Source organism: Vitis riparia, chromosome 11 (genome assembly GCF_004353265.1).
Source record: "Vitis riparia cultivar Riparia Gloire de Montpellier isolate 1030 chromosome 11, EGFV_Vit.rip_1.0, whole genome shotgun sequence".
In the NCBI taxonomy this organism is placed as follows: domain Eukaryota; kingdom Viridiplantae; phylum Streptophyta; class Magnoliopsida; order Vitales; family Vitaceae; genus Vitis; species Vitis riparia.
The window spans coordinates 3,054,957-3,081,417 of NC_048441.1; the positions used below are offsets into that span (position 1 = coordinate 3,054,957).

The 26,461-nt window shown below is 40.3% G+C and overlaps 1 protein-coding gene across 4 annotated transcripts in view; it reads left to right on the forward strand.

Moving 5' to 3' along the window:
* The first annotated feature begins 269 nt into the window (after positions 1-269).
* LOC117925076 (tRNA-specific adenosine deaminase TAD2) overlaps positions 270-26,461 on the forward strand; it is a 74,912-nt gene continuing 48,720 nt past the window's right edge. For 3 of the 4 annotated variants that reach the window (XM_034843902.1, XM_034843903.1, XM_034843905.1), the window contains exons 1-3: positions 270-579; positions 17,390-17,455; positions 18,964-19,001. In XM_034843902.1, coding sequence (XP_034699793.1) covers positions 520-579; positions 17,390-17,455; positions 18,964-19,001 — 164 coding nt within the window. In that variant the 5' untranslated portion in view covers positions 270-519. Of the gene's footprint in view, positions 580-1,243; positions 1,825-17,389; positions 17,456-18,963; positions 19,002-26,461 lie in introns of those variants that run through there. The other variant, XM_034843904.1, reaches the window with a different exon arrangement.

Sequence of the window (26,461 nt, forward strand, 5' to 3'; positions counted from 1 at the left end):
TAATTTAAAATAAATTTAAAATAATTATTATGATATATAAATAATGATACAAAATTTAATTTTCTAATTTTATTATATTAGAGAACTAGAAAAGAATATAAATGGAAGGTTATATTTAAAAAAAAAAATTCATTGAATATTATAAATCATTAAAACAAACATTCTTTAGAATTTTCATTAAAACAAAAAGTAAAAAAAAAAAAAAATTTCAATTTATTAAAAAAAGAAAAAAGAAAAATGGCAGTGGACGGGGATGTGGGAAGGCCGTCTCCAACGATCCTAGTCTTCGCAAGAGAAGTTTCCCGCCATCTTTCAAAGGTTCGATTCCTTTCAAGAATCGTCTCCCTAGAGTTCGGAGGGATTTCAGAGAAAGCCCTATTCAGAAGATAGGTCCTGCAATGGAGGTGGCGAGGTTGATTGGGAAGGAGAGAGAGGGTGTATAGCTCCACCAGAAGCAGAGAGCCCTTCAAAGGATCAAGAACCGCCGTCTGCCGGGGCGAGTATGTTCACTGCCCAGATATGAATAGGGGACAGATGCCGGAATGGCTGAGGGAGGTGGAGGTTGTGTCTTCAGTCCAGGTATTTCCTTCTAACCCAGAAACCACTGCTAAGGGCCCGATTTTATATGGGATTTCTGATTTGCCCCCTTTTTTTTGGAGGTAATTCTTGGGGTTTAGAAGGATTGCACTGCTGTAGACCCCAAAATTTACCTATGGCCTTATAACCAAGGATTGAAATGTCGAAAAATTTCGGCAATATTTCGGAGAAATATCGCTTATCGGCCGGCTCCGACACAATATTCGTCACCGATTATCGGTCGACGGAAATTGCGGTATTTTTACCGATTTTTCGGGACATTCCCCGATATTTCCTACCAGTCCAGCCCGTGCACAGGATACAAAATCTGTTCAATTTTTTTTTTTTTTTTAAAACATAAGATGCTATTTGGTAATCTGATCATGATTTGCAGGCAAAGGTTGTGTTTTTCAGCCTGGCTCAAAAATCGTGGATTTAGGGTTCGTGAAATTTAAATCCAATGGCACAAAAGCAAAGAGACCCTAGAACAGATCCAGCAAACACAGGGAGCAAAAAAAAAGCAATTATTTTGGTTTTCCTTGGGGGTTTTGCATGGATTTTCTCGCAAAATCAAACGAGGATGAATTTTCCCGGAAATCGAATGGGGGATGGATTTTCTTGGGAATCAAACGGGGGTTAAAAACAAAATATTAATAACATGATTAGATTAGTACCTGCGAGGATTGAGAGTGGCAGAGGAAAATAGGGCATTTTTATTGTCCAAACCGATATTTCACCGATATTTTCATCCTTGCTCATAACTTGAAGCTTAATGGTGTCGTTTGAAGTTTTGGTTTGCATCTTGAGCTTCAAAGCCCGATAAGGATAAATAAATCCAAGCCCATTTCCATATACCCATTTGCCCATTTGACTTTTCCTAAATCTGCCCGTCTGTTGGACCTCTCTTTCGTCTTCATTCTTTTTCTCTTCTTTCCTGCTCTCCATACCAGCGGCCACGCGCCGACCCCATCACACTCCTGCACGGCGATCACCACTCCACGCGCCGCCGCGACCTCCCCTCATTACATCTTCGCTACTGCCACCTCCAGAGACCACCATCGGCGGCCGACCATTCTCCTCCATTTTAGCTGCCACTGACAGTCCAGACCGCCACCGCACCTCCTTCAATCTCACATCACTCTGACGCCACCACTGCACACCGTAATCCCATCATCCTCGCCTCACCACCGTGGCAACCTCCATCCACACCGCCTCACTTCCTTGTCCTTTATCCGAGAGAAACATTTGGTAAGTTACTCATTTTAATTTCTACAGTGGGTGTTTTTGTTTGTGGGTTTTGCATATTGGCTTTGACCTCTTGGGCTTGGGTTCAATTAGGCATGATTTGAGATGATATTATAAAGTAGGTTGTGGGCTGTGGGCCCTTGGGACCGATTAGGCTTGGCTTGTTATTGATATGACTTAGGAATCTTTCGGTTTTAATTTTATCCTTTGCTTTGGGCTTTTGGACCTGAATCTTGAATTTATTTGATTTGGGTTCTTTATTATTAATTTGCATCTGGTTTGGATTGGTTGGGTTTTGGGAAGTCTCCTTTGGGAGAGAGTATGGGTTAACCTAGGGCGAATTGGCCCAATGCAACCTGAACCCAACCCAATGTTTGGGCGGGATTAAACAATCATTTTCAATACTTGATTGGGCTTGAATTAGGTTTTTCAATTTCAACTCTATTTGAATTAGGTTCAGACCAAAGTTTGGCAACCCAAGCTTAACCCTAACCCAAACTTGATTAATGTTTTTTTAATATTTATAATATATATTATTTTATATAATAATATTCATTTTCTTTTTAAATTTTTAAGAAAAAAATGAAATTATATTATATCATACTTTTTCATTATTTTAGAAAGATATATAAATTTATTTTTATTTTTTTGTTGCTATCTTGAGATTTTTTATCCTATTTACTATTTAAATTTTCATAGAAATATATAGAAAAAAAGTTTTTAAACACATTTGTAGATGGATTTTGAATTATGGAACTTGATAAATGCAACTCGAGTCTAACTTGGCCAATTCAAATTCTCCTTGAGCTTAGAGAAATAAGATTAGGTTGAGCTAGGGTTGAATACCTCAGATGGGTTGAACTTGGGTTAATTGTTGTTTAATTCAAGTTGAGCTTGAGTTAACCATTAACTAGACCAACTTGCCCAAGTTGTAGCCCGAGGAGAGAGGCATGAAGTAAAGAGTTTGAATGTGTTGAGAGAGAGAGAAAGAAGAAAGACCTTGATTTTCATTAATGTAATAATCTACTTACAATTGAGAAATATATATATATATACAAGGCTAAGAGTCCTACAAGGCTAAGAGTCCTAACTACCATACATGTGTCCTACCATATATGTGTCCTATATTAACAAGGAAAGGTTATACACTATAAATACATTATATTCAACACTCCCCCTCAAGCTGGAGCATATACGTCATATGCACCAAGCTTGTTACAAATATATTTAATCCTAGGACCTCTGAGAGATTTAGTGAATATGTCAGCTAGTTGATCATTTGAATTAACAAAACTTGTAGCAACACATCCTGATGCGATCTTCTCTCTAATGAAATGACAGTCAACTTCAATATGTTTGGTCCTTTCATGAAAGACTGGATTGGATGCAATATGTAATGCGGCCTGGTTATCACATATGAGTTTCATCTGTTCATCCTTTCCAAATCTCAACTCTCGAAGAAGATGTCTCAACCATATGAGTTCACATGTTGCCAAAGCCATAGCTCGATACTCGGCTTCAGCGCTAGATCTGGCCACTACATCTTGTTTCTTACTCTTCCAAGATATTAGATTACCTCCAATAAAAACACAGTACCTTGAAGTGGAACGTCTATCTGTGGGTGAGCCAGCCCAATCTGCATCTGTGTAACCAACAACCTGAGTATGACCTCTGTTCTCGTACAGCACACCTTGGCCTGGTGTACTTTTGATATATCGAAGAATGCGGATTACAGCATCCCAATGGCTATCACATGGTGACTGTAGGAATTGACTAACAACACTCACAGGAAAAGAAATGTCTGGACGAGTAATGGTGAGATAGTTCAATTTACCTACAAGCCGTCGATATCTCCCGGGGTCTCCTAAAGGCTCTCCCTGTCCTGGTACAAGTTTGACATTCGGATCCATAGGTGTGTCTACCGGTTTACAGTCTAACATACCGGTTTCTTCCAGGATGTCTAAAGCATACTTCCTTTGGGAAAGGACCACAGCAGAACTGGATTGAGCTATCTCAATTCCCAAGAAATACTTGAGTTTCCCCAAGTCTTTGGTCTGAAAGTGGGTAAAAAGGTGTTGCTTTAGTTTCTGAATACCATCCTGATCACTGCCTGTAATGACGATGTCGTCCACATAAACAACCAGATAAATACACTGCCCCAAAGGGTTATGATGATAGAAAACTGAATGGTCTGCTGTACTGCGAAGCATGCCAAACTCTTGAACAACAGAACTAAAACGGCCAAACCATGCTCGAGGAGATTGTTTCAAGCCATATAGAGAACGGCGTAACCTGCATACTAAACCAGACTCCCCCTGAGCAACAAAACCAGGAGGTTGCTCCATATAAACCTCCTCGGCAAGATCACCATGAAGGAAGACATTTTTAATATCCAATTGATAAAGAGGCCAAGAACACATGGCAGCCATGGAGAGAAGCAGACGGACAGAAGCAATCTTGGCAACAGGAGAGAATGTGTCACCATAATCAGAACCATAAACCTGAGTATAGCCTTTAGCAACTAAGCGGGCCTTAAGGCGATCAACCTGACCATCAGAACCAACCTTAACTGCGTAGACCCAACGACAACCAACGGTAGATTTACCTGAGGGTAAAACAACAAGATCCCAAGTGCCATTAGAGTGCAGAGCAGCCATTTCATCCACCATTGCCTGTCGCCAGCCTGGATGGGAAAGAGCTTCATGGGTGCTCTTTGGAAGAGAAACAAAGGATATAGCAGAAACAAAAGCAGAATAGGGTGAAGATAATCGATGATAACTCAAAAATTGTAAATAGGATGAGGATTACGAGTAGAGCGAGTACCTTTCCGAACAGCAATGGGGTAAGTCATTAGGAGAAAGCAGAGCCGGGGTAGGTGAAGCCGAAGGGATAGGAAGTGAGTCAGCAGGTGCCTTAGCAAAAGGGAGAGGAGCAACGACACGAGGGCGACGATGATAAACCTGAAGTGGTCGAGGAGGCATAGCATCAGGTGGGGAGACAATGGGAATAGGCAAGACTTCAGAAACAGGAAGAGACTCAGAAGTGGTGGAAAAGAATGGTGAGTCCTCAAAGAAGGTGACATCAGCGGAGATAAAGTATCGATGAGTCTCAAGGGAATAACAACGATAACCCTTCTGAAGTCTGGAATATCCCAAGAAGAGACACTTCATGGCTTTGGCGGAAAGCTTGTCCTGTCCAGGAGTGAGAATATGAACAAAGCAAGTACAACCAAAGACACGAGGAGGAAGGAAATAAAGTGGTTGGTCAGGGAAGATAAGGGAGTGAGGAATCTGATCATGTAAGACAGAGGAGGGCATACGATTAATCAAATAACAAGCGGTAAGAACAACGTCCCCCCAAAAACGAAAAGGAACATTACTGTGGAGGAGGAGAGTACGAGCTGTCTCAACAAGATGTCGATTCTTGCGTTCAGCTACCCCATTTTGTTGAGGAGTATGAGCACAAGAAGACTGATGAAGAATCCCATGATGGGACATAAACGAAGTAAATGGTGCTGAAAAATATTCCCTGGCATTGTCACTGCGTAACACACGAATAGAAATATTGAACTGGGTTTGAATTTCAGCATAAAATTTCTGGAAAATAGAGAATAACTCAGCTCGATTTTTCATTAAAAATAACCAAGTACATCGAGAATAGTCATCAATGAAAGTGACAAAATACTGAAATCCTAAAGTAGACGCAGTCCGACAAGGACCCCAAACATCAGTGTGGACAAGCTCAAAAGGAGACTTTGCCCGATTATTCAAACGCTTTGGGAACGAGACACGAGTATGTTTCCCAAGCTGACATGACTCACACGGAAGGGACGATAAAGTGGAAAAACGAGGGACCATCTTCTGGAACTTGGAGAGACTAGGGTGGCCCAGACGATTGTGAATGAGGAGAGGAGCATCAGTGGAAATGCAAACTGCAGGAGATGAATCCGAGGTGAGGTGATAGAGGCCTTGAGACTCACGTCCTATGCCAATCGTCTTCCCCGTACTCCGGTCCTGCAAGGTTACAAATTTATCAGAAAAGGTATTAGATCAATTAAGAGTACGAGTGGTTTTGCTGATGGAAATAAGATTAAAAGGACATTCAGGAGTATAAAAGACAGAAGTGAGAGGTAGAGAAGGTAGAGGAAGGGCCAAACCAATACCTTTAGCCACAGTTTGAGAACCATTAGCTAAGGTAACAGTAGGTAAAGCAGAGGTAGTAGTAATAGAGGAGAAAAGATCCTTATTACCAGATAAGTGATCAGAAGCTCCAGAATCTAGAATCCAGGGTCCAAGAGAAGATGTGTGGGTAAGGCAGGCAGAAGCATTACCAGGCTGGGCAACAGAGGCAACAGAAGCCTGAGATGCGGAAGAGCTCGGAGGCTGAGGCAGCGGAGAATCAGAGGACTGGGCCACATGGGCAGTGCGAGGAGGTCGTCCATGTAACTGATAGCAACGATCGCGAGTGTGGCCAAGTTTATTGCAATAGGTGCAATGAGGACGTTGACCTCTACCTCGGGTACCACTGCGGCCTCCTCGAGAGTTAGTTTGAGAAACTAACACAGAAGAATCTGAAGTGCTATCAGATGGCAAAGTCTGAGTGGAGGAGATACGGAGGAGGCGAGCAAACACATCATCCAAGGACGGAACTGATGAACTACCAAGAATCTGATCGCGGACAGGCTCAAGATCCGGACGGAGGCCAATAAGAGTAAGAACCATGAAGAACTGGTCAAGCTGTGTTTGTTGAGCCGCAACATCAGGAGTAAGAGGCATCACAGTCAAGAACTCCTCCTTAAGAGAGGCAATCTGGCCAATATAAGTAGATAGATCCAAGTCCTGTTGGCTGAGATGGACAATAGCAGAAGCCACCTTATAAAGACGCTGGATATCATTCGTATATAATCCTTTGGCCTGAGTCCAAAATTTAAAACAAGTTTTGTAGGCCCGAAGATGAAGAAGAATCTTGGGATCAACCGATTGCCATAATACACTACATAACTGTGCATCTATCTTCCTCCACTGTACGCGGTCAACCTCAGGGATATCTGCCTCCTGTGTAATCAAGTGATCCTCATATCCTTGACCCATAAACCAAAGTTCAACAGAGGCAGACCAGGAAAGATAATTGTCACTGCCAACCAATTTCTCCGAAGTAATCATAGGAGAGCCAGATATAACAGCGGAAAAAATAGAATTTTTAGTAGTCATATCTACTTATCTGGAAAATGAAGTATGTTTGGATCGAAAAGAGCCCTAATATGGCTTCAGATTACGGCGTGGCACCACCGAAAAAGGGAGACGGCCTCAGATCGCGGCGTGGTACCACCAGAAAGGTAGAAGAACACTTCCCAAGGCACGTGCAGGGATTGGAGTGGAGAAAAAGTAGTCGGAGCTTCGCCGGAAAGACTGTTTGGAGGGCCGACGGAGACAAAAATCCCCAAAAGAGGTATGTGCAGGGCTCGGATGGGAGAACCAAGGAGGTAGGGAGGCTAGTCGGCGTCAGGCGAAGCTGGAGGAGGAGGCGCGTCGCCGGAAAAGGCCTCACGCGCCGGCGTGTGAGATGCAGCCGCCGGCCGGAAAAGTGCGCATGGGCGGCGCGTGGAGGCTCTTTTGGTGCTGGTGCCTTCACAAAAGTTGGAGATCTCCTCCAGGCGCTCCTTCTGGTATGGTCGGTGTCGGGAAAATACGTAGCCGGAAAAGTTCGCCGGCAGTGAGTGGTTTCTGTCGACGATCCGAATGACCGGAAAGTATTGGGAGATGGGGAAGGTGACTGGAATGAAACACGGTCACCGGAAGGTTTCCCGGAGTTGATGACACGGGAAACAGGAAAGAATTAGGTTTTCTTCCTTGGCTCTGATACCATGTTGAGAGAGAGAGAAAGAAGAAAGACCTTGATTTTCATTAATGTAATAATCTACTTACAATTGAGAAATATATATATATACAAGGCTAAGAGTCCTACAAGGCTAAGAGTCCTAACTACCATACATGTGTCCTACCATATATGTGTCCTATATTAACAAGGAAAGGTTATACGCTATAAATACATTATATTCAACAGAATGGTTTGTCACTCCTTGCATAAGAGTTGAGATGAAGATAATGAACAAAAATTTGGATGACGAGATGAGGTATAGCACGGACACGATCAAGTTAGCATAAAAAGGGCTTCATAATTAAGAAAAAAATGAGAAAAAAAAAGCTAAGGAGGAAGGGAAACAACCTGTGAAAGAAAGAAAAGTAAGGAGAATGAGAGAGATTTTAAGTAGAAGAATGGAAAGAATTATAAGGGAGGTATAACATTTGCCTTTCCTCAAATTTTTATTTATTTGTATTAAATTTGTTTTTGTATCATAATAAATAAATTGGGAAGTGCTATGAGATTTGTATGATTCAATTTGTATGAATGAGATCATATTGTTTGGATATTTATTGTGAACCTTAATTTCCGTTGTCATCTCACTGATTTGGAGATTAAAGACCTTGAAAGATTCATGTCCTCTTTTACTCGTGTGTACTTGTGTCCATCCATTCTAGATATGAGAGGTTGATCATTTTTTCTCTTTTAGCTTATTCTTAGTAAAATCATTTTTCATGGCCTAGTCCAATCTATCAAATCCAATTGCTTTTCTCCAACCAAACTTTTATGGAAATCTAAAGCCTCATCTATGGATAGGCCTTTGCTTGACTAATGGTATAGAAGAAGGCAAATACAAATGACATGGTGCAGTTGAGAAGAACGTACAGAACCCTTAGTCTGGATTAGTGCATTATGTTATGGGGAGTACAAAAACAATTGATCATCTCTTTCTACATTGTCAAACCTTAGTCCTAATTGGTGTATTTTGTGTATGGGGAATAGAGAAATAATTGACCATCTCTTTTTACACTGTTCGATGACTTTGGAGCTATGACAAAGTTTATTCAGACAAGCTAGGATGGATTGGGGTTTCACTTGAGTATATGTGACATAATGATCATTTTATATAGGGGTTTATGGAGCTTCATTAGAGGCAAGTCCCTTTTGGCATATTGCTTGTGCCACTTCAATTTGGATTGTGTGGCAAGAGATAATTGTTGGGATCTTTGAGGATAAGTGAAGGTCGTTAGAGACACTGTGGGATATACTTCACTTTTATTCCTCTTTTTAGGCCTTTTCTACTAACTCTTTTAAAGGCATTCATCTCAATATTATTTAAACTCAATTGACATTTAGTGTGTAAATCAAAAGCGTTAGGACAACAATGAAAGGAGCTTTGTCTGGATTTGAGGGAATGCTATCTTTGTATATTCTTATGTGGACTAAACCGTTTTGTATAGGTCTCCTTGTATGGTGGAGTAGTTTCAATCATATTTTTAATCTAGTTTTTGTAATTGTGGGGAGGACTCCTCATCCTTCTCATGTATTTTTATCCATAATTCGTACATCTTTCTGTTTCTGATAAAAAAGAAAAGGAAAAATAAAAAAAGAGTTCAAAACAGTAAACGAGATGACTTTAAAATAAACCAATCTTATTGCCTTGTTATGTAGCTTCCAAATGGGCAATTAAATGCCATGTTAAGCTACAAAAACTAGTTATGGTTATTGATTTTAAACTCAATCCAGAACTTTGAAGTTCCTACTTTTTTAAATGAAATTTTTTACACTTTGTGGGTTTGGGAATGTTGATGCAGGATTTACAATCAAATTTTATTCGTAATTGATCCCACTAGACAAGTTTCCATGATGAAGTTAAACAAGGCTTTACAGCTTTGTGGGTACTAGAGGTTAGAAGGAGCGAAGCTGAAGGATTGTTGAGGATGTGGAGTGATCTGATTTAGCATTGAATCTCTATATGCATGGTCTTGGGACCCTTTGGGGATGCTAGTCTCCTTACTCTTTAGTTTAAATGGCTTGGATAGGTTTTAGACTCCTTTTACACGTCTTGTTTTCTTTTGTTTCTGGTCTCTAGTGTGCTTTTGTGTACTTTCTGTGTGCTGGTGTGTGCCTTCTCTTTTGTTAGGTGCTTAGTAATGAAAGAGGTTTATGTTCCCTTTTTCTAACATAGGAGAAAAAACGCATAAGTGGATCCAAATAACACCATAAGCACTTTTTGTCTAAAAATTTTGCTCTATTTTCTTTCTCACAACCTATAATTCTCTCCAAACTTTTCTCACCCTAAAAAAAATGTCAAACTTCTAGCTGTATAATTTTCATAAAATCTCACTAAAAAAAAAAGAGGACGATAGGTAAGTTATTTGTGCATTTGGCCTGATGTAATTGTTTTAGTTTCTGTTAGTTATTATTTTGTTGGTTAACATGTGTATTTGGGGTGGGTGTTGACATGGGAATGGCTAAGAGAAATACCATGTGGCCATCTATAAGTCAGATAGGGGTAAGCAGTGGGATATTTGATTTTAGAGGTGGTGATAAGATATAAATAGTGTTGTCATTTTGATAAGCTTGAACTTGTGAAATGTGTTTGAATGTTGGGTACATTTGTTTGAGAGAGATATAGAAACATGTCCTTTTTATACTTTTCTAAGTAGCACTCACAGTGATGATAATATATGGGCAGCGATATATGTTTTTTTAAAGACCCATTGGGTTGGGAAGTACATTTATTTATTCCATAGACCACAATTTCACAGTGCAGGTTTGTGGTATTAGGCTGAGCTGGGTGAAATTCTTTGGTTCCTAAGGTCCTAAAACATAAGATTTGAAACTTCAGTCTCTTTCACTTTCTCATCAACCAAAGAGAGCATAGTGTGGAATGAATCATAAACAAATGTAAACCCTACCTCCTCCCATGAGTAGTGTTTTCACCAATTTCAAAAATGTTTCCATCAAGAATCATCCATGACAATCCTTGTGAGATGTATGCAAAATCAGTTTCATGTTCAATAAGGCAACTAATTGTAATGTGTTAAAAGTGAAATATTGTCTATCACATTTTACGGGGAAAGACTAGTGTTGATTGATTTGCATATATATATTTTTTTGATAGGAAACCACGTGTGAATATATTGATAGAAAAAGAAGTACAAAAAGAGGATGAGGAATCCTCCCACCAAAAGTAAAACTAAACAACACGAAAAAATAATAATACACTAGGCCGTCCCATTGGAACTGCACACTGCTAGCCAATCAAGTTGTAATACGTTAAGGGGGATGCCCTTAAAACCCGCTGAACAAAAAGCCCAAAAGGACACAAGGAAATGAATGAAGTCCCAAAGATTCTCTAAATTCCTATCTTTGTCCTCAAATATCCTAGCATTTATTTCCCGCCACACAACCCAAATTCAAGCTATACAAGCGTTTTGCCACAGAACTACCCCTCTCTTGAACTTGCCAAAACCTTTATAATTGATGAACATCATGTCTGAAATGCTTTTCGGAGGTACCCAATCCATCTTGGCTAGCTGAAAAAGTCTATGCCACAATCCCAACATCACTGAACAATGAAGGAAAAGATGATTTGCTGATTCTCCTTGCTCCATACACAACTTACAAATGTCAGGGCTAAGAGCTTTGTGGGGTCTCCTCAATTGTAGCAAGTCATTGGTATTTACTTTCTTGTGTGCCACAAGCTAGACAAAGGCCTTAACTTTGAAAGGAACTTGAGATTTCCATACAAACTTATTGGGGAAAAATGGAGATGAATCAGGCATTTGGGACAAGGTTGTAAAGAAAGACTTGACTGTAAACAATCCTGAAGACAATAAGGACCAAGATCTCGCGTCTGAAGCGGAAGTGGATAAATTCATACAATCAAGAGAGTGCATGAGGCGTTCTAGATCTTCTATCTCAGAATCGGTTAGATTACGACGGAAATTAAAGTTCCATGAGAAAGGGCGAGTCGAACCGAGAATTGAAGATATAGGAATATTTTTATCCATTACTACTTTAAATAGTCTTGGATATTGGTCTTTAAAGATCTGGTCCCCCCACCACAAATCTTCCCAAAAGCGAATTCTTTCCCCATCTCCTACGATAAACCGAGTATACTTGGAAAAATCCTGAAAGACTTGTGCAATGGCCTTCCAAGGACAACGGTGTGACCATTTGACTAGAGTATTGGGATCCCAACCATTTGAGTGTGTCCCGTAGATGCTAAGAATGACCTGATGCCATAGAGTTGTACTCTCCTTAGGAAACCTCCACAACCATTTCCCTAAAAGAGCGCGATTCCTTAAAGGTATCTTCCCAATCTCCAAACCCCTTTTTACCCTCGGCTTGCACACTGCATCCCACCTAACAAGATGATCTCTTTTGCCTTCCCCAACCCCTGACCAAAGAAAGTCCCTTTGCATCCTCTCGACTTTTGCAGCCACTGAAGCTGGAATCTTAAACAGAGAAAGTAAGTAGCTAGGGATATGGGAAAGGCAAGAGTGTAGGAGAGTTATCCTACCACCTAAAGATAAGTAAGCCTTTTGCCATCCGTCTAATCTCCTAGATATTCTCTCAATCACTGGATCCCAGAATCCACAAGCAGTTGGATTCCCTCCCAAAGGAAGACCCAGATAAAGTATAGGCCAATCTGAAGCCTTGCAGTCAAGCATCAAGGCTAACCTAGAGAGATGATTTTGATCAAGGTTGAGGCCAAAAAGATTACTCTTGTCAAGATTGACCTTAAGCCCAGAAATTTAACCAAACACTAACAATAAACTCTTAAGAGTTTGCAGTTCTTCCTCACTAGAGTTAGCGAATAGGATGGTATCATCTACGAATTGCAGATGGGACACCCTACATCTATTTCTACCTACCCTGAAGCCCTCCAACAAACTTCTTTCCTCAGCTTTCAACAACATTCTACTCAACACATCTGCAACAATGGTGAACAGGAAAGAGGATAAAGGGTCACCTTGTCTTCAATCTCTAGATACCTTGACCTACCCTTTAGCATTACCATTCACTAGAATAGCATAAGAGACCGACGACTGACAACCTCTCATCCAACTCCTCCATTTAGAACTAAATCCCTTCTTCTCCAACACATGATCCAAAAAAATCCCATTTCACATGGTCATAAGCCTTTTCAAAGTCTATCTTGAATACAACTCCCTCCTCCCCTGATCGCCTTTTCTCGTCCACAATCTCATTGGCTATAAGAATTGCGTCCAGAATTTGTCTCCCTTGAACAAAAGCACCTTGAGTGGAGTGGATGGTCTCGTGTAGTACTCCTCTTAGACGCCCTGACAAGACTTTTGCTATTACCTTATAGAGACAAGTGATCAGACTGATAGGTCTAAAATCCGAAATCTTCTTTGACCGACTCTTTTTGGGCAAAAGAACTATGAAGAAGACATTGGTGTTTTGATTAATAATCCCGCTATTGTGAAACTTTGCAAACACCCTCACTAAGTCTTCCTTGATCACATCTCAACAATCCTGAAACACTGCTATGGTGAAACCATTAGGCCCTGACGCCTTATCCCTATCTAACTGAAAGATGACATTAAAGATCTCTTCTTCAGCAAAAGGGGAATCCAGCCTAGAAGCACTCTCTTCTGATATAGGGGACCAATCGATGCCTTCTACTCTCCAAGACTCACCAGGAGGACTCAAGTAGAGCTTTTTGAAATAAATTAATATCTCCTCTATGATGCTCTCGGAATTATCCAACACCAAACCTCTTTCATTCTCCAAGAATTTGATGAAATTCCTGTTTCGTCTCCCATTAGCCACTTTGTGAAACAACTTTGAGTTACAATCCCCGTCCTTAACCCATTTTACCTTAGCTTTTTGTCTCCAATGAATTTCTTTCCTCAAAATTATTTCCTCTAGCTCCCCTTTTCTTACAACTCTTTGAGCAGCAAGATCAGAAGAGAGAGCCTCTTCTTGTTCAATGGCATCAATGTTAGCTATTTCATCCAAGATGGTTTTTTTCCTTTCCTTAAGCATCCCAAAAGTATTCTTATTCCAATCTTTCAATTTTGCCTTAACAAATTGTAACTTCCTCATGAACTTGTGACCTTCCCAACCATTTGCTACAAATTCTCTCCACCAACTGCTAAAGCACTCTTTGAAACTATGATGTTGCAACCACATATTCTCGAACCTAAAAGGTGTTGGGCCCCACTTGAACGGATTGGTATCCAAGACAATCGGCCAATGATCCGATGTCCATCTAGGAAGAACTTCTTGAATGCTTTAAGGGAAGGAAAACTCCCACTCATTTGAATAGAGAAACTGATCCAATCTCTTACACATCGGTGACTCTTGCATGTTTGACCAAGTAAAAAAGGCATTCTGTAATGGGGGATCACGTAATTCACATTCTCTTATAAAACCATCAAAATCCCTCATGCTGGAAGTGAATCCAGATCCACCCAGTTTTTTTGATCTCCTCCTTATAACATTGAAGTCACCTCCCACACACCATGAAGGAAAAGTAAGGCCAAAAAGGTCTAATAACTCCACCCAAAAATCCTTCCTAATTGAGGGGTTGTTTGACCCATAAACTGCAGACAACCACAATGGTCCGCTTCCATCCAACAAGAACTTGATTGAGACAGAGAAAGAGAAAGATCCTATTACCACCTCCTCACCGCTCGTTTTCTTTGAGTCCCAAATGATCAAAATCCCTTCTGAAGCCCCGGACGTCGGGAGAACAACCCACTCCTTATTCCTAACCGACCAGACACTACCTACAAACCTTCTGTCGCACACCTCTCTTTTTGTTTCCTGAAACATCATTACATCCGGATTCTGAAGTCGCAAAAAATCCTTAACCACCCTCCTCTTTTTCCTAGATCCCAACCCCCTTATATTCCAGCTTATGATCTTCATAAAAACACCTCACTATCCCTATATCTCCAAACCATCGCCACCAAAGCTCAAATGCCTGTGGCAATTATGTTCTTTCGTCTTGGATACACCTTAATATGCAAGGAGCTTAAGACCTCACAAACTTTAGCCATTTTGCTGGGGGAAAGACCTTCTATTTGGAACCCACTCATCTGGGAGAACTCTGAGTTAACTGCACCAAGAATAGGGGCCCCATGAGGCGAGTTGGGATTGGTCTTATCATACTTAAAGCTCTCAGACAACAGATTCAATCTAGCCAGCTGGGACATCGCTTGAACATGGTTAGGATTGCCAACATACCCAAGATGATAATCCCCAACGTCATTTTTTTTTGAACAAATTTCAGTTAACACTCGGTTTTTCGTAGGAAACTGGGAATGAAAGGCTGAAATGGAGAGATCGAGAACAGAAGGACTTTGGTATGGAGGAGCCACGCCAGAGAAGGGAGAACGAAAAGGCAGAGAAGGTTGAGAAGAATGGTGAGAAGATACTTGGAAAATTTCTACTTCCGTCATTCCACAGTACCCCTCAAAGTTAAGCCCTTTTTCTCTGTTTGCGGGATAAGAAGGATGATCTGAGACTGAAGATCCACTATGAGAACAACCCACAAAGCCCTTAAAACCTGCCCTGTCTTCTCCTATAGCAATATTGCACATTTTCTCCTTCCCTTTTGACAGAAAAGGAGCCCTAAGAATATTCCTTTGCTCTACGTTTTCCTTCGTCGGCGTCGTTCCTTCCTCGGAACACCCTTGAACCAACTGTGTTCCTGCTTCGGAGACGTCTTCCAATGGAAGAGTATCGCTACCTGGCAGCGATCTCTCAGTCGTGAATGGCTCTCTTCGGCTTCGATCCCCTTGTTGGCATGCAGAGCTTGAAGGAAGTAGAACATTCCACAACTTCTTTGAACCGCACTTCACCGCGGAGCCCCTTCGTTGATTTTCAGAATCCTCGTAGCCTACCTTCGCCTTCCTCTTTGCAGAATGAGTAGCTTTGTGTGACGGGCCCTTTGAAAATCTGTCTTGCTTGCCTCCCATCTCTTGGCCCAACAACTGAATCGGGCCTTTCCCAGGGACTTCCCTCTTCCAGCCCACATCAGTTTCAGACTGTGGGCTGGGCTTACTAAAAGAATGGGCCCTTGTCATATGTTTGGAGGCCCAGATCCCATCCACAAGATTTGATTGGGCTTTGACCCTACCAGCCTACCTTGGCCCAGCAAAACTTGCTCTCTGGCTTTTTGAATTTGAACTGAAAGACGTTGGAGGCTAGCTGTTTCCCGCTGTCGTCCTGTTCGTTCCACGTGTCCTCCCAGGAGCATTCTCAGCCTTTTGACCACCTCTCCACTCCATTGTTCTGCCAACTGCACCAGCCGAGGACCCCTTTCCAACCGTTGATCTATCTTCCTCTTCCCTTTTTCTGCCAACTGTCCCCGTGTGAGCCTCAGCCAAATGCCGAGTTGACTCACCCATCTCTCTAACTTGCATACCGTCTTCCTTCCCAACCACTGCGACTGAAACTGTGAAATCCCAACCCCCATCTAACACCTCAATCAAAGCGGGAAGCACCGATCTTTCTTTCATTACAACTCTCACCCTAGCTTTGCTTAGATAAAAAAGTTTCAGCGTTCGCCAATCTATCTGTCACCGTCCCCCACTGCTCCATAATTTTCTTCAAGTGAACCTCAAACCATAAATGAAATGGTAAACCCCTTAAATCTATCCAACCTTCCTTGAATTTCCCCTCTATTTCTGAATTTTCCTTTGGTGACCATCTTCTCAACAAGAATGTAATTCCACCTTTAATCCTGATGAACCTTGACTCGTGTAGTGAGACAGCTCCCTCTAAGGTTTCTACAAAAAACAATCCTTTTCCTTCGGCGAAAGGGACGATTGTCACCACGCCTTTGTGCCCTAGCCTTCTCACCATAGCCTGGCCAACCTCAGCCCAGTTAACATAACCAACATGACATTCGCACACCACGACCCTCGCCCATCTTCCTACTGAAACAAGACCACCTCTCCTCGGTCTTTCTTCTCTGACTACATTCGCGAAGGATCGTTGCAAGGGACCCGCATATTTGTGCAAGATCCTCCCTTCCCTGCTTTGCCTTCCCTTTTCATCAAAACCCGAGGAGGGGACCACCAACATTGAATACAACGCAGCCTTTAAAAGTTCCCATCCCCTGCCATTGTCTTTCTCAGGTATTACTAGAAAAGTTGACTTCCTTTTGGAGGCGAACTCTGATAATCTTATAAACCTGCCATGAACATTGAAGCAAACCTCCAATAGATGAACTCTGGTCTTTCCTCTAAATTTTCTGTTGAAACCCATAAAAAACTTCATCTCAATGGCCTTTGTCAATTGTTCTATCAACCAACTAACCTCTTCCTTCTCAAAGCCTAAGACGAAAACAGAGCCTTTACTGTGCTTTGTTAGCGAACACCATCTTCCTCCGACCTCACCCTCGAAACTAACCCAGAAGGTCTTCCTCTCCATTGAGACCTTCAAGGTCCTTCCCATGACCTCAGCCATAACCTGGAACTATTTAACCGGCCTTTTCTGGCAATTGGTTTTGTTTCTTAAAGAAGTCTTCTTGAAATCATAGTTGTAGCTTTCAAAGGCCTCATGTAGAATGTATTTTTCGATTGATTTGCATATATGATTTCAATTTTATTAATTGTTGCTGCACATTCAATTAAATAGTAATTCTAATGTTTGGGGAAAATGTGTGCTTTGTCTAATGTAACTTAATAGGATGGATCTCTCTTTGTATTTTCAGATGGCCTCACTTGGAGAAGAGAACTTGCCTGGTACTCTTGCATTTATGGAGCTTGCTATACAACAGGTAATGGACAGACCTTTTCTTACTCAGGAAATTAATCTGGATGAGTGCTTCATAATGACCTGTTGGGGTTTCACAAAGGTTCAACAATGAAATAATTTGGTATTTGGGAGTTATGGGGAAAATCCCAAGCTGCCTTTGCTAAAAAGAAACATGATGTATAACAAGAAATACAAAATATGTTGTCTAGAACAATTTGGGAACTTCAAGGATTTGGAAGTTATTGATGATACTAGCTGTCTATGCATTACTGAAATTCATAGGATATATTCAGGTTTTGTTTATCTCATGAAAAATTTGGAGAAATTTGAGAATTTTGTTTCTATGGGCTTCCTCTTAGCAATTTGGTTGTTCCTATTTTAACATTATCGGTATGAAATGAGATGCTCTTTATTTTATATAATTGTAACAACATTGAACACTTTTTTCTTTAGAATAGCAAGAATATAAAATCCCAGAAAATCAATGAAAAGTAGAGAAAGTTGGCGCCCTCTAGCCTTTTCATTAGTAGATTTGGAATGCTCACAGCCATGATTTATAACATTGTGTGAGGGCTAATCTAGATCTCATTCTGGTCGGCTACTTTTCTCTTCTCTTTCTCTTCATTTTATTTCTTTCATCCTCTTTTGTATCTGGTCCTCATTTCAAGGTAGTCTTTGTGCATTGCTAATGTAAATTTACATCAGTCAGCCATGCTTAGTGGTTATTGATTGTTGAAGTAGATGCGACTACTTATAGTATCACCTAGCAGCTTAAACTTTTGGATCAAATTGGTAGCTTAATAGTCTTAGTGATCAAGGGTATTCAAGTAGTATCCATTCTGGCTTATAAATACATAAGGACTCCAAAAATTGGGAGATGTCATTTGGATGTATTTCTTGTTTTCTATTTTTAAAAATAGAAAATGATAGTAATTTTTTTTAAAAATTTATTATTTCAAATTTAAAAATTTTAAAAATAATTTTTAAGAACTTAAGGTAAGTTCATATTTTTTATTAAGATTTGCTATATTTAATATAGAAATTACTACTAATTTCTATTTTTAAAAATAGAAAGCAGGAAGTGTATCAAATTGAGCACTTAATATTTAGAAACTTTGATTTTTAAAAATGCAACTCAATACAATCACAAATAAAGAGCCAATAAAATTTTAAACCCATTTATTGACAAAGGAAAACCTGTGGGCCATTTTTATAGGCTAATCCCATTGCATATGAAATTCTCGAAATGCAGTTCCATGCACATAGTGTCAGAGACTTCTGTAAAATTTAGCCAGTTGCATATGCCCTGAAAAAAAAAAAGAGAATTGATATCTAATAAACTCAATATGCAAGGACACAAAGTGAGGTCAAATCCTTCGGAATGCGCTAACTTAAGGTTTGGGTCTGCAGACCATCCTTCTGTCACCTTTTGTATGTTTTGAAAGAGGACTGCCATTTCTCTCCATCATTTTCTCTTGCTTTTTAAGGTAGTTTTGTTTGTCTTTAATGATTGTGCTTCTTATTTGGTAGGCAAAGCTTGCATTGGACAGCCTTGAAGTGCCTGTGGGGTAAGTTTTTTGTTAATGTTTTTTATTATTTCCTATCATGGAACTTGATATTTTTTTAAAGCCATTATTGAACTTTGGGTTTTATTCAACAATTTAGGTCCACCTCAAAATTTTCTTTTAACACGTGTTATTAGGGGACTGAATAATAATTTAATTTCACTTTCCCATCAAACATTTTCCTAGTTTTTTCAATATGCTTTTCCCTTGAATTTGTTTACATGTCTCTTGTTAGAAATCAACACAATTCTTTAATTCTAGGGATACAATTGAATGTTATTTTGTTACCTTGTATGTTCCCAGTTATTAGCCATCGGATTAGTCAACTATTATTCATTATAAGATAGTTTTATTATAGCTAGAAATAGTTGTAGAATCTCGGCCTGAATTGGTAACAAGTCTATATATATGTGTATGATTCTTATTCAAAGAATAACAATGCAAAATTGCTTCTGACCATTATGGTATCAGAGTAGCATTAAGTTTTTGAGCTCTCTGTTCTTTTTGCATCTTCTACAAAATCACTTTGACGTCTTCGTCTTTTTTTTGTTCTTAAAGTCTTCTATGTTTGCATTTGGCAAATATGGCTTGTAAACTGTCTTCTCAAAATCCCTCAAATTTTGTCAATACACAAAAAGGCTCAACCAATCTTGACAATCCATCCCTTCAAATCACTATAGAAAAACTCAATGGCTATAATTTCCTAGAGTGGTCTCTATTTGACAAGTTGTTCTTAAAGAGTCAACATAAAATGGGATACGTGGGAGGAACAGTAAAAGAACCAAAAATCCACTAATCTCAGTTATGAGACGTGGGAGGCTGAGAACTCTATGGTAACGTCCTAGCTATTGAATTCAATAATGCCAAAGATTGGGAAGCTTTTCCTATTTATTTCCATTGCGAAGGAAGTTTGGAATGTTGTTTCCCAAAAGCACTCAACGGAAGGATGCACTGCCCAAATATATGAGTTGAAGACCAAAATCCAAAGAAATCTCAACGTGACTTCATTTCATAGTACTCTTGAAGTATTATGGTAGGAATTTGACTTGTATTAGCATATTGAAATGGAATTTGTTGCGGATGCCGCTAAACTTGCTAACCTGCTTGAATGAGAACTTGTATTTGAATTCCTTGTTGGTCTGAACTCCATGTTGGATTAGGTAAGAAGTCATGTCCTTGGAAAAGATATATTTCCTTATTTGCATCAAGTTTTTTCCCTTGTTTGTCTTGAGGAATCCAGGTTAGGAGTCATGACGAAAAGACCAATTGCACCATCAATTGAAGTCTCCGCTCTAAATATCACGGATGAGAAAGGAACTATGGGAGGAGAAAAGGATCCAAGGTAGTGCAACTACCATAAGCAATCAAAGCACACCTGAGGAACATGTTGGCGATTGAATGGAAGGCCTTAACAATGAAACAAAGGATGAAGATACTTTAAAAAGTTACAAAGGGTTGATCATTGAGGCTATACCTATTGCAAATACAACATCCATTGATGCTAACATGAATCCTTCACCTACTAAGAACATGCCATTCACTAAGAAACAAATTGATCTTTTCTACTGGATCATGGGAAAATCTAAAGTGCCTTCATCTTCCCCGTGCATGTGGACAATTTGGATAACATGGTAAGGCGTAGTAAACTTGGTTAGTTTCTATTTCTAACCCTTGGATTATCGATTCTGGAGCTAGTGACCATGTGGCCAAAGAATCCAATTCTTTTGTATCCTATGGTACTTGTTTTGGAAAAAAGTTTCAGGTTGCTAATGGTTGTTTTATTCATGTAGAAGGAAAAGGAAATGTGTTGCTCTCACCAATAAGTTCATTTTTACATGTCCCTAATATGACTTGCAATCTTTTGTCATCGAGTAAACTTACAAAAACTAGTAATTTCCCGGTCATCTTGTGTCCTAATCATTGTATTCTTTAGGATTTGTCTTTAGGGATGATTAGCAATGCTAAGGAAAAGGATGAACTTTATTTATCAGAACTTGAGGAAAGAAAGAAGGCCTCGGGCCTATCAAATAAAGGGAACTGTACAAAGAACCATGGAAGAATATTGATTGCTACAAGAAAGATTAGTTCATATTAGTTTCTTTATTTAAAAAATTTGTTTCCAAAATATGTAGTAGCCTAGATTTTTTTGAACTTAGATGTGAAGTGTGTGAGTTAGCAAAGAATCACCATGTTTCCTACCCTTTTTGGTAATAAAAGAAGTGATATTCCTTTCTTTATTGCTCACTTTGATGTTTGGGGAACCTTTTGAGTTCATTGTTCGTCCAGTGCTAAGTGGTTTGTAAGTTTTATGAATGATTGCAGCAAGACAATGTAGATTTATCTCTTGAAAGAAAAAGCTGACGATAAGTATACTAAAAGTCCATTTGACAGTGATTCTAGGAAGCGCTTTTAGCTTAAAAAGTGTTTTTGAAAAAAATTAGGTGTTTCACAAAATTTAGGAAACACTTTTAAAAATTTGAAAGATCACTTGTAGTGTTGGAAAATCACTTATGGCGTTTTTTAGAGAAACACTTGACAGGTGATTTTCCTAGAAACACTTCTAGAGAAAACACTTCCAATAAAAACACTTTTGAGTATAAACACTATCAAACGCACTCTAAAATTTTTTTACAAAATGATTCAAACACAATTTTATGCATAAGTTATTAGATCCAATAAACGAGGAGAACATTTTAATGAAAAACTTGGAGAATGTTTTGCACAAAATAGTTTTGTTCACCAATCTAGTTGTGTTGGAACACCTACATAAAACGTAGTGGCAGAAAGAAAATATTGACACTTACTTGAGGTGGCTTGGCCATTTGGTTTGCAAGAAATGTACCTAAACTTTTTTGGGGTGATGCTACCCTCACGATTGCTTCCTTGATAGACACAATGCCCTCCAAAACTCTCAACTTTCATACTTTAATAGCAATCTTAAAGAGCCATTTTCCCCATATTACAGGTCTTGGTTTTCTTTCTCCTAAAGTTTTTGGTTGTAGTGTGTATGTTCATGTTTCTAGTAAGGATAGATCTAAATTTGATCTTAGAGCTATCAAATGCATTTTCATTGGAAACTCACCCACAAAAAAGGGATAAAAATGTTTTCACCCTCCAACTAGGAAGAAATTTGTTACCATCAATCTGAATTTTTTTGAGATCAACCATACTATCATAAAACTACCTTTCAAAGGGAGAAAACACAAGATCAAGATCAATCACAATCATGTACTATTCTGTGTCCTATGCCTCCTTTGGAGAATGAAAGAAAGGGAGAGAATCAAACAATCCAAAAAGGAGAAAGAGATATTGAAAGAGATGTTGAACCACTTGTTTACTCCAAAAGACCTCGAGAATCTAGATTGGTACAAGAGTCCATTCCTTCTAACCATGGCCCATCATCCACTTTAGTAGAAGGTACAACTTCCAACTCTAATCTTTCAAATTTTAGTCTCTGTCCTTCTAATTCCACTTTTGTTTTTTTACACTGACTAGGACATTCCTATAGCAATATGAAAGGGTGTAAGAAGCTATACCAAACACCTATTGTCCAATTTTATGTCTTATGATAAGATAAACGACAAATATAAAGCTTTTGCAAATCAATTGGGTATGAATTCAATTATAAAGGATATGGAGGAAGCCTTTGTAGATCGTAGATGGAAAAATGCTATAAATGAAGAAATAAAGATAGTAAACAAGAATCAAACCTAGGAGATTTTTTATTTGCCTCCTAGGAAATGTTCAATTGCATGTAAGTGGGTGTTCACCATTAAGTACAAGGTAGATGACATTGTGTAAAGGTATAAGGTATGGTTTGTAGCTACAAGATACACCCAGACTTTTGGAATTGACTATAGAGAGATGTTTGCACCAGTGATGATGATGAATTTCATTCGAATCCTACCATCTCTACCAGCAAACCATGATTGGCCACTCCAACTATTCAACATGAAAAATGCGTTTCTACATGACAACTTAGGAGTCTTTATGGATCTTCCACCCGGTTTTAAAGACCAATTCAATAGAGTGAAGTATGTAGACTTAAAAAAACTTTCTATGGATTAAAATAGTCTCCAAGGGCATGGTTGGGAGATTCACTCAAACTCTTCTCAAGTTTGGTTATCAGCAAAGTCAAAGTGATCGGATTGTGGAGGAAAAAAAAAAAAAAAGAGAACCTGTGGCGTCAACAAGACTAAACAAACAATCTGTAACAGGCTATCCTCAACCATCCTCATTAGTAGCACCACAACTGTGTTTGTATCCATAGGCATCTGCCCAATGTGGGCTGGTGATGATCTTCACAAGTTGGTCTTCTAGGAAGAGAATGGTAACGTTGAAGGTCTCTGTGGAGAGGAAGACCTTCTTGGTTAGTAGGGAAGCTGAGCACGGAGGAAATTGGTGCTCGATTGCAGAGTACAACAGAGGTTTTGTTTACGTCTTAGGATTTGAAAAGGTAGAAGTCAGGTGGTTGATCGAACATTTGACGAAAGCCATCGAGTTGAAGAGTTACTTGGGGTTCAACAAAAAGTACAGGGGAAAATTCTGCGTCCATTTGTAGGAAGTTTCCTTCAACAACCATGGAAGGTTCATTAGGATTTCGGAGTTCGCTACCAACAGAAAACCAATCTTTCTGGTTATTCCTGAGGGCGAGAAGGGCAGAGGTTGGGAGAATCTAAAAAGCGCTCTGGCTTCATTGTCGGTGGTCCCCCCATCGAATGCTTTTGGAAAAGGAAGACATTACAGAGAGGTAAGGTTTACCCACAATCACGGGGGTCCTCTGTACCGGTCTTTTGCGAACGTAGTCAGAGATGAAGGTCCAAGGAGAGGTGGATTTGTCCCTGTTGGGAGGTGGGCGCAAGCCGTGGTGTGTGAATGTAGTGAAGATAATGTTAAATGGGTTGAGGTTGGCCGAGCTGTGGCGAGATGCTTAAGGAAGAAAAGAGTGGCTACGATTGTGCCCTTCTCAGGCGGAAAATGTGTTTTCTTTGTAGAAACGATAGATGAAGCTCTCTTTCTCCAGGATTTAAGATTTATTAAGATTGAGGGAGGGATTTCAGTTCAGTTGAGAAGGTGGTCGCCAAAGGAAAATTCGGTTGTTGAGGGGAAGTTCAGAGGAGGTTGGATTGAGCTGCGGGATTTGCCATTTCATCTCTGGTCTGAGGTACACCTGAAGAAAATAGGAGAGCAGTGGGGGACGGTGACTGAAATTAATTGGCAAACGTTGAAATTGTTTGATCTAAGCAAGGCGAAGATAAGAATTGCAATGAAGGAACGGTCAGTTCTTCTAGCTTTGATTGAGGTGATAGACGGGGATTGGGTGTTCACTATTTCTGTCACAGTGGTTGGAGAAGAAGAGGCTAGGAGAGACAGAGTAATGGGTGAGTCGACTCGGAAGGGTTCTGAATCTCATTCGGGGACAAGTGGTGGAAGGCGTGAGGAGAGGGACAGATCAACGGTTGGAGGTAGTTTCCGTGTTGGGGAAGCTGGCAGAAATGAGAAGGAAGGTGAAAGGAGCTCGACTGAAGCTCTTCCAATGGGGACACGTGGTAAAAATGGTCAAAATATGGGGAACAACTGGTTCAGTTCGAATTCAAAAAAACTAATCCTTGGCCTTGAGGGGACAATGGCGGCGGGCAAAGCTTCGGCCGGCGGGAATGAGGTCCTCACAGTCGAGAATGGCCAGGCCTTTGTGGGAGAGGCCCCGACTCTTTCCATTTTTAGCCCACTAACTGCTGCAAAAATGGGTTGCAACTTAAAAAAGCCTGTTGAGGGTGGCCCAAGGAATAGGAGAAAAGAAGCCCGATGGAGAGTAGGGATCGTTACGAAGAGGAGTCTTTGCAGCGGGAAAGGGGAAAGGAGTTCCAGCTGATCCTGATGTTCAGACGAGAGGATCCGCGAAGAAGGAAGTGAAGGAAATGAAGTTCGGTTCAAAGAAGCTGTGGAATACCCTATTTTCGCCAAGTTCCGTTCGCCGACATGGCTCTCGAAGCTGTAGCGAGCCTATTTTGCTCGGGAAGCCATCGTCAGACAGAGAAGAGATTCCAAAAGAGGTGGCTTTCGGGGCGAGAGCTCAGAAGAAACGAGGAGCTAGCGCGAGTCCTATCTTCTTTTGTCGATCGACAAGGAATCAAAAGTGGGGTTCGGAGGAAGAGGCTTCGTCGACTAGTGGCGAAGAGGCTGCGCGCAAATCACTTTTTGAAGAAGATAGAGAAGGATTTTTGGGCCGAGTGGGGTTCGATCTTCGTGGTCACGTTTTTGCCTTCTAGTCCAGAAATAAGAGGTAAAGGGCTCAACTTTTTGGGGATTTGTGGATTGTCGGTAGCGGAAAACGTGGAAGTAATTTCATCTGCTTCTTCTCAGTCACCCCTTTCTTCTTTTCCCATTTCTTTTGGGTTGGCACGTCCTCTTCCATTATTGAGCCCTTCTGCTCACATTTCCTCTAGTTCAGTCTTTCAGTCTCCATTTCCTTTGGAAAATCGAGTAATTCCCGAATTTTTATCCAAAAATGACGATGATGGTTCTTTATGTCAAAATTGTGTTGGCAATCCAATCCTTGTTAGGGTGGAGTCCCAGCCTGCTTGTTCAAACCTGTTGCACAAGAGGTTAAATCCCTTTAAGTCTAAACCCAAGTTACCCAGTGAGGTGTCCAACCTGGTTATAGTCAGTTAGGGGGATGATGCGGTATCCCCATTGGGTGAGTTCCAAATTGAAGGCCTATTTCCCAGGAAAATGGCTAAAATGCGTGAGGTTTTAAGCTCTCTGGATATCAAGGTATATTCCAGGAGGAAGAGTAGACGCTCTATAGGTTTGTGAGACCTGTTGGAACCAGTTTGGGGATTAGGGGCTGCACTGTTTTTCTATGAAAATAATTAGTTGGAATACCAGAGGTTTGGGATCAAGGAAAAAGCGAAGGGTGGTTAAGGATTTTCTAAGGTTAGAGAACTCGGATGTAGTGATGATCCAGGAAACAAAAAAGGAAGAGTGTGATAGAAGGTTTGTGGGTAGTATTTGGACGGTCAGAAATAAGGAATGGGCTGCTCTTCCGGCGAGTGGGGCTTCAGGTGGGATTTTGATCATTTGGGACTTCAATAAACTGCGCAGTGAGGAGGTGGTAATAGGATCCTTTTCGATCTTAGTCAAGTTTGCTTTGGATGGTTGCGGACCTCTATGGTTGACTATAGTTTATGGCCCAAACAGTCCCTCACTTAGGAAGGATTTTTGGGTGGAGTTGTTGGACATTTTTGGTATCTCTTTTCCGTTATGGTGCATAGGCGGTGATTCTAATGTCATAAGGAGAAGTTCAGAAAAATTGGGAGGATTTAGTCTAACTTCAAGCATGAAGGACTTCGATGATTTTATAAGAGTGTGAATTGCTTGATCCACCTTTACGGAACGCACCATTCACTTGGTCAAACATGCAAGAGTCTCCCGTGTGTAAAAGATTGGACCCTTTCCTTTAC